Source organism: Hakea prostrata, chromosome 2 (genome assembly GCF_041222555.1).
Source record: "Hakea prostrata isolate BN-2017 chromosome 2, UWA_Hpros_2, whole genome shotgun sequence".
Lineage (NCBI taxonomy): Eukaryota > Viridiplantae > Streptophyta > Magnoliopsida > Proteales > Proteaceae > Hakea > Hakea prostrata.
In genome coordinates, this window is record NC_142601.1 from 42,039,250 (window position 1) to 42,048,973 (window position 9,724).

Here is a 9,724-nt window from a genome sequence, read left to right on the forward strand (position 1 = left end):
GATCAGAGTAAAGGAAATGCTTCCCCATCACAAGTGGTGAAGAACATAAAAAAATAATGCGCTTGATCACCAGAGTTTCACCAGTAAGGACTGTAAAGATCAGTCAGTAACCCTTCAATCTTTCATGACTCAAAGTTATATTCCTCGATAGGCATGTCATTGATGTGCATACGAAGTGCAGCCAGGGGAGATAAATGCAGAACAGGACAATATGAAAGTAAAACTAGAAGCAGGCAACGCACCCCAGGGCAAAACAAGTAATAATCAACTCAGACATACCAAAGGTAGTATAATGGATGGTAGTCTAATGGATTGACAGTAATACCCACACGTCCAAGCCATGGCAACTCTTTCACTTCTATTTCATACCTTTTCTTCCCGGCACATGTAATCTTCTGTACTCGATTTCAGAAGTCATGGAAGAAAGTCAGGTTCAGTTCTCACAAAATTAAAAAGTCCAACCTCAAGTATATGCTCTGTGAGAAGTATAAAAAAAATGAATAGAATCCACTTCAAACAAACGAAAGCAAGAGGAAGAGAAGCCAACACAAATTTCTTGGACATTCAATATTGATAAATGGAATTGGTTCTATAAATTTACTTGGGCATTTCAAGATCAATTAAAAAATCAGATAAAAGAAAGAACGGGGAAAAAAATGGAAGAGGATGTAAAGTACAACATCAAAGAGAGGAAGCTCTGTCAAAATATCTAGAAACTGGAGGCCAGATAAATGATGATAACGTACAATCCAGATGAACCTCAGATCAGAGCCTCTCAGTCAACCTGATCATGAAAGAATTAACAGAAACTGCATCCAAAACTATCCAAGAAGATTCAAACAACTCATGAAAGAACTTGGCTCCAGCCTGCTCAGCTGCAGCTCTAAAAGCAACACCAAATGCATTCCCTTGGACTGCCCCAAGACGTGGCTTTCCATACACTGCAACAATTAAAACTTTGTCGGGTTCTTGAGATAAGCAAGCACATATCAAAGGCTTCATCTTTGCACCCTTTTCCCGCAAAGCATGTATCGCAAAGTAGCAGAATTTGGTCAGTGCCTGAGGATAGCCAAGCAATTTTGTGTCTGCAGGATCTTCGAGCTTCATCCACCTGAATTTTCTTCCACTTCTGATGGATCCACTCTTAGTTATGGCTACACTTCCTTGCCTTACAATGGCCCTTTGTATCTTTATTGCATTCTGCATTCCCTTCCTCAACTTGTCAATGTAATTCAAGGACAATGCATCATAGGCTACCCCAAATTGTTGAGAAGCACAAGAACCATCAGATTCTACAAAAGACTCAAGTAATGTGATAACCCCGTACACTACATCAGCAGCAGATACCTTCGAGCTATACCCATGAAGCTGTAAGAAGCTTCGGTAATAGAACTCAGTAAGCCCATACTCAGGGAGAAACCTTTCAAACTCATCTTTCATTTTCTGTTTCACTTCGAGGTTCATGTACTGGAACTTCTGCTGGCAGTCTGCAAGTGCAAACCCCATTCGGGCTAGGAGAAGCTTTAGCTTTTTTAAGCCATTATCACTCCAGGTCTTCAGCTTGGTCGCAATGTAGGAAGAACACAACATTGAATCAAACAAGTTCCATTCCCTCAATAACATGAGCCGTGGTTCATCTTCATATGCAATTCTAGAGGCATCAGGTGCTTGTATCTTTGTCCCATCTTTGAGGGTTATTGAAGTTATAGCATCCAAATTCCCAGAACTGTTAATGTGCTGTTCCAACTCCATCACACCAGCTAGGTATCTCTCATTGGTAATTCTCTCATGAACAAATTGATCAGTCAAAGAAACACAAGCTAACCAAAGTAATTCATTTGTATTCTTTCTAAGGCAATGTGAAAGATCGAACATAAGAAACCCTGAAGGCTTTCCATGGAAGGTACCCAAGTTGTAATACTCCTTTTTCAGCTTCCTGTAGAGTTTTAACGGATCTAGTTCCTTTTCTTCATCAACTCTTCTCCGCTTCCGTGACCCTGAACCACCTTCCTCCTCACTTTCACACTCACTGTCATCTTCGATATCAGAAATCTCACTAAGCTCATCGTCACTATTCAAGACCGTTGCATTTGCCACAGTGGAAACATCAAAGTCATATGTTAAATCAGCTTGATGCTCATCATCCTGAGTGTAAAGAACAACCACCTTATCATTCTGATCACTTAGATTGTGGAGATGAATAGGTCGGTGGCTGTCAACTACAAAAACACGAGCACCTGGCCCTAAATCAAAGAACCCGCCGTAGGTCCCTGTGACATCCCCAGTTTATGAGGAGGAGAGACACTGGTTGATTGGAGGAGCATACGCTAGAGCCCGCATATCTGTGGATTTCCTCAAATGAAGAAACAGGGTAACAAGCATATTTGATAGAATCAGATTCAAGGACTTTGAAGATGATCTTGAGGGCACAAAGGGAGTCAACATCAGATGTGGATGGAAATATTAGTGTTGGTAATACATCAAAAGTAATTCAATTCAATTAATTGATGGGGGAAAGATTCCTTACCTGGATTCGCTTTCCCTTACTTGAAGTATTCACAGCGGAAGTCTAGATCCACGTTCTCGTTCCACCACCAAAGATTTACCGGCGAGATTCCACAATCACTGGGAAAGGGAATAATATCCACAACCCAAATGCCATGGATTAATGGAATGAAGATCAAAAACTAGGAAAGAAAAATTTCTAAGCCTGCGAGTCTAAGAGAGAGGGAGAGAGAGATGGAGCCGCCGTTTTTTAGAGATTCGCTCGTGCGAATGAATCACTCAGTTTCTTACTCACTAATGCGGTGGTGACCAAAACATATATAACCCTATTTTGTAACCGCCCTAATAGTGAGTTTCCAATATTGCCCTTGGGCATTTAATTTATTAATCAAATTAATAAATTCCAACAGCTCCCACTTGCACAAGGGCAAGTGTTAATCTTTCAATGTGTCCCAGACACACTTGTATATCCCAGATATACACATTCAATCTCTCTGCTATGTATCCCAGATACATAGACCTCTTGTGTCCTAGACACACATGCATATCCCAGATATACATATATATATATATATTGATCTCTTCACTATGTATCCCAGATACATAGACCACCTGTGTCCCAGACACTAATATCCACAATCATACTGGCAAAATGGGTTGTGCGACCGGTGATATACCTGCACGCGTGAGCCCCAAACTAGAAACCTTCCCAGAAGGCCAGAATGGCACATCACTCATAGAAACAAATCAAATATGCATTAGTATAACACACTGTCCTAGGTTTATTCAAACTCACCAGACTAAAGGTATCTCGATCCCTCTGAGAGATCACCTTCTTGTCCTTAAAATGTTCACTACTGTAACACATACGGTTGGCGCCCAGCAAACACTTTTTAGGGTGCAGTTGAATCAAATCTTTCCTTTTGCCCCAGACCATCACTACACTTAGGATTGACTCCTTTCCCGGTAGTGCCCCTTTAGGTCGAATCAATCATGACCATAGGTAACACCCCAAAGTAGCCACATCAACCCTTCGTTTCATGATGTCGTCGAAAGTCACTAAGAACACTAATGGACCATAAGGTCCAGGACTCACACAATGAGAGGAGCAGGGATCCATCCTCTCATTTCCAATGATCGCTAAGCACACATAGTATGATATATGTGCTATGGTGGAGCATTCTATATACAATAGAACGTATGTCCATCTCAACACCATACAGGTCTTAGTCCAGTCGCAACCCCTTGCGCCTAACCCGAGTTTCTTTATTGTCGCTACCCTAGCACCACATAAAGTACTCGCACCTAGCTCCTATAGGCAACATGAATAGTGGGAACATTCATGTCAATTCTCTTCACAATAGAGAAACTCATCTTGATTCCAAATCAAGGCGACATCATGATTATGAATTGACCTACACAAAGTCATTCACAATCCGTCTCATCTCTGCTCGCCTCCAAGGTGCCAGAGGCGAATGCTCGTGTGAGTGAGCCATTCTCTTGCCTATTGACATATGTTGTTTTATGCTAGAAGAAACACAATCACACAGAAAGTGAATAAAAAAAAATGCTGGAATGAACTCATATTATTCATTAATAAGAAAGTCTCAGTATAAAAATAAGTCACAATCTACGCAAGCCCAAGGATTTTACATGAGAAATAAAAACATCCTTGGCTATAGGTTTGGTAAGAGGGTCAGCTACCATCTGACTAGTAGATATGTGCTTAAGTACAACTTTCTTCTTTGATGTAATGTCTCTAACAAAGTGATATCTCAAATGTATATGTTTGGTCTTCCCATGATACTTGGGGTCCTTGACATAGCTAAGAGCTGCCGTACTATCACAGTAGACAAGGGCAGCCTCTTTGGATGTCATCACAATCCCAGTATGTCGAAGGAATCTCCTCAACCAAACAGCCTCTAGAACCGCAGCTGAGCATGCCACATACTCTGCTTCCATGGTCGAGAGGGATATACAAGCCTGCTTCTTGCTACACCACGAAATGGCCCCGCCATTCAGCAAGAAAGCATATCCAGAGGTTGATTTGCGCTCATCGATGTCTCCAGCCCAATCGGCATCACTATAGCCAACTAACCGCAAATCCGATCCTTGGTAACACAACATGTAGTTACTCGTTCCTCTGAGATATCTCAATATCCTCTTGATCGCTTTCCAGTGCTCTATGCCTGGGTTTGATTGGTACCGACTAACCAAACCCACTGCATAACAAATATCCGGCCTAGTACACATCATAACGTACATAAGGCTACCCACTGCACTGGAATATGGAACTCTTTCCATCTTGGTTTTCTCCTCTAGAGTCTTAGGACCCATATCAAGGCTCAAATGCAAACCCTTCTCCACTGGAGTATCAATTGGTTTGCAGTTGTGCATTTGATATCTCGTCAAGACATTGTCAATATAGGTCTCTTGAGATAAACCCAGTAATCTCTTTTGCCTATTTCTGACAATCTTGACACCAAGCACATAGCTTGCTTCACCCATGTCCTTCATATCAAATACGGAGGACAACCATTTCTTAATGGTTTCCAATAGCTCCTTGCTATTGCTAGCCATAAGTATGTCATCTACATACAGTGTCAGAATGACATAATTATTATCAGATCTCTTGGTGTAAACACAATGGTCTTCCTCAAGCATGGAAAAACCATTTTCCATCATAGCTTGGTGGAAGCACACATTCCACTGTCTAGATGCTTGCTTTAAGCCATATATGGACTTCTTAAGCTTGCACACTTTGCGCTCAAGTCCATGTGCTTCAAAGCCTTGAGGTTGATCCATATAGATCTCTTCCTCAAGTTTTCCATTGAGAAAAGCAGTTTTTACATCCATCTGATAAAGCTCTAAGTCCAACTGAGCAACAATGGCTAGTATGAGGCGAATTGAGGCAAACCTAACCACAGGGGAAAAAGTTTTCTCATAATCAACGCCCTCTCGTTGGGTGTAGCCCTTAGCCACTAAACGAGCCTTGAATCTCTCAATAGATCCATCCGCCTTTCTTTTGATCTTGAGAACCCACTTGTTCCCAATCGCCTTTCGGCCTGGTGGCAAGTCAACCAAGTCCCAGACATGATTAACTTTCATCGACTCCAACTCTTCCTTTATTGCTTTTAACCATTCCTTTGAGCTTGACCCCGCAAGAGCTTCCTGCACGCTCTTTGGTTCATGCTCATCGACTGAAATCATCTCACAGTCGATCTCTTCAGGAGTTACCATGTAGGCTTCATCCTCTATTTCGAAACGTCGACGAGGAACTAGCCCGCGCCCACTACGGCGCAAGTGCATGTCAGATTGCTCACCGTCTAATGTAGCTATCACATCTGCACTCCCACTCCCACTAGGATCTTCCTGGATGAACCCCGTGTTCATTATCCGTAATCTGAATCCCTAGAGTGACAAGACCACTATCTTGTATCTCAAAGAATTCCGATGATTCTTTGTTAACTCTTGAAAGAGATGGAAAATCATTCTCCAAGAATGTTGCATCCCTAGACTTAAGTTCCGTTCTCCTCTCACTCTCATCTAGTCCAATGAAGACATGGCCCTTTGAGGGTTCGGAATATCTCACAAAGATACACTTTCTTCCTCTCGGGTCCAAGCTTTCCATATTGGTGAGAAGTAGAGTGAACATATGCTGCACATCCCCATGCGCGCAAGTAACTCAAATCTGGCTTCCTTCCGGTCCACAACTCATATGGTGTGGAAGGAACCGATTTGGTTGGAACTCTGTTGAGGATATAGGCCGTCATCAAGCAAAGCATCTCCCCAATAAGAGATGGGTAGATTTGCTCTGCGCCATCATGGATCTCACCATGTCTAGCAAGGTTCTATTCCTCCTCTCAGCAACCCCATTTCTTTGTGGAGTCCCTGGAATAGTAAGTTTTCTAGATATCCCCTTTTCATCACATAACCATTTGAACATATCGGAGAGATACTCTCTACCTCTATCCGTTCTAAGAGTTTTAATCCTTTTATCTAACTGATTCTCAACCAAGCTCATGAATTTCTTAAAACATTCCAGAGCTTCTGACTTATGAGAAATTAGATAAATGTGACCATACCTTGTATAGTCATCTATGAATGTGATGAAATATGACTGTCCTTTTCTAGTATGCACATTCATGGGTCCACACACATCTGAATGGATAAGTTCTAAAGGAAGAGAGGCTCTCAAAGCCCTTTTAAATGGTTTTCTAGTTGCTTTTCCTACTAGACATGACTCACAGATTGGCAAATCAAATAGTGAACCTTGGCCTAAGAGACCTTCTCTTGCCAACCTGTTCATCCTATCTAAACCAATATGTCTTAGTCTAGCATGCCACAAATTAGAAACAATACACACAGTATCTTGGCAAACAAAAGCACTACTAGAATTAAATGAATAATCAATTGTATCCAATACAATGAAACCATTCAGAAGAAAACCATAACCATAAACTGTATCACCCAGATACAAAACCAAAGAATTGTTTTCAAATACAACTCTAAAACCATGTCTCATAAACCACTCTTGTTTATGTTCCCACCTCTATTACTTTGCCTAGACCACTGAGGTTGAGCTCTCTCCTTCTTGCGCTTGAAGCCTGCACCCTTACGAGTGCTTGCTTTAGCAGCAACTATTTTAATGTGAGGGACATCGGCCAACATCCGATCCTCCTCTAGCTCAAGGTGCTTGGCAGCTTGATCAAATGTCTTGACCTCATCAACATGAGTCAAGAAGATCTTCATATGCTCCCAAGACTTAGGCAATGACCTAATGAATGCAGAGACTTGCTCCTCATCAGTCTTTAGGCGCCCACATTCGCTCAACTCACTAATCATGTTGGACATGATGGTTATATGCTGCCTCATGGTGTGACCCTGGCGCATCTTATAACCGTCAAAGGTGAGTCCGAGCTGGCAGCCTCTTGTGGTGGAAGTCCCTCCATACTGGAACTTCACAGCCTCCCACAAAGACTTTGCAGTCCTATGCTTCTCAAATCGAAGCATCAGGTCATCCTTCATGGAGCTCAGGATTGTAATCCTGGCTACCCGGTCTTTCCTCTTCCAGGCATTGTAAAGCTCAAGGTTCCTGCTATATTGTGCAGTGGTACCTTCCTCAGGTGGGGACATGGTCTAGTTTACGGTTTCCAGCATGTTCTATTCTTCTAGGAGATATTGCACATTTCGGTGCCAAAGGTCATAATACCTCTCATTCGGTTTATCTCCTTTCGCGAAGTTAGCAACAATGCTCTTGGTAGCAGCCATTTATTCTAGAGACATTACATACTAGGATGAGTTCAACTATTCTAGCATAAAACACAACTCAAGCAACAGCAAATCACACTAGCATAGTCAACCTATGGGATAAGCATTTAAACCAAAAGAGATGCTAACAAACATTCAATCAAATTCTCATGCAAACCCACATAGACTTATACACTAGTTTCATTCTGTGCAAGAAACATGATTGATAGACCCAAAATAAAATAGTTTTATTAAAATAAAACATGCAATCATGTTAAAGCTATGAGGTGGTTCACACAGAACACTTCTACCTCATTAGCTCCCACTAGGCCCCAATAGGCCCTCAATGCCCAAACATCACACAGATTGTAGGGCCATTGGTGTCCAGTAAGTTAGAAACACATTCTGAACTGGACAGACCAATATCCAAAAAAATCCATCTCCCAGACGGACTGCCATCTGCCCAGACGGAATTCCGTCTGCCTTTTATGCCCAGACGGATGACCGTCTGCCCAGACGGAAATTCCGTCTGGCATTCTGTGACCAGACGGATGACCGTCTCCCAGACGGAAATTCCGTCTGGGTCACTGTGACTACTCTGATAATAGATGGACGACCGTCTGACTAGACGGTCGTCCGTCTAGTCCACAGTGACCAAAAACGGCGATTTTTCAATTTTTCTTGAATGAAATTTTTTTTCAAAAAAAACGGAAAACACGTTTTTTCACCCAAAAAATCATCCAAAAAATACATGAAAAAATCCAGCATTAATTATTAAATAAAAATAATTATCATCATGGATTATCAATTCATGCAAATCTTTAATAAGGAAATTCACAAGGATCCTCCCACTCGGATCCGAACCCAAAACATAAAGGTTTCCAAAAACCCTATCAATTCTCCCATGGGTTTCGTATTAAACCCTTAATCCTCCCATTGGATCCATACAATAAAATTAAACAATGGGGAGGAACAATAAACGTGGGAACCTGGCTCTGATACCAATGTTGGTAATACATCAAAAGTAATTCAATTCAATTAATTGATGGGGAAAAGATTCCTTACCTGGATTCGCTTTCCTTACTTGAAGTATTCGCAGCGGAAGTCTAGATCCACGTTCTCGTTCCACCACCAAAGATTTACCGGCGAGATTCCACAATCACTGGGAAAGGGAATAATATCCACAACCCAAATGCCGTGGATTAATGGAATGAAGATCAGAAACTAGGAAAGAAAAATTTCTAAGCCTGCGAGTCTAAGAGAGAGGGAGAGAGAGATGGAGCCGCCATTTTTCAGAGATTCGCTCGTGCGAATGAATCACTCAGTTTCTTACTCACTAATGCGGTGGTTACCAAAATATATAACCCTATTTTGTAACCGCCCTAATAGTGAGTTTCCAATATTGCCCTTGGGCATTTAATTTATTAATCAAATTAATAAATTCCAACAATCAGCAAAGGGGAAGAAGATGAAGCAGAAGCTGCCTCCCGTAAACATTTATAGAAACATTCAACTCTCTGCTCTCTCACCATATTCCTCAATTGAGCTTCTGTTATGTGAAAAGATAAGGTTTTTCTACAAAAGGGCAATACATATTTTAGCTGAAACTCTCTGAAATCTTCAAAGATGTGGGCTTGATTTTCGGATTACATACAGATTGGGAATGCTAGATAGTGTCACAATCCGATATAAGTGAGAGGAGAGCGGATTTAGACAAAAAGCAGCGAAGCTTAAAACAAGCAGATCCAAACAAGATGCAAACCTATAACAGTAATTATATTCAAGCTACTTGAACAAACCACTTTGCACAGATTGAAGTGAACACAAACGATCTGAAGCTAAAATATTAAGAAATCATTTATCCAGGGAAACGTACTGATACAAGACGGCGAGAACCTGGAGATGCGATGAAGCAAGAACATGCTTCCTTTGGTTAGTTTCCAAACTACCCGCCATTGAAGATCTGGGG

At 41.5% G+C, this 9,724-nt stretch overlaps 1 protein-coding gene across 1 annotated transcript; it reads right to left on the bottom strand.

The window, feature by feature from the left end:
• Positions 1–696: 696 nt before the first annotated feature.
• Positions 697–9,287, bottom strand: LOC149024387 (uncharacterized). The gene is given in 3 exon segments (XM_089142934.1): positions 697–2,250; positions 2,252–2,474; positions 9,214–9,287. Coding segments are annotated over 3 exon segments (1,782 nt in total). The 3' UTR covers positions 697–765.
• Positions 9,288–9,724: the final 437 nt, after the last annotated feature.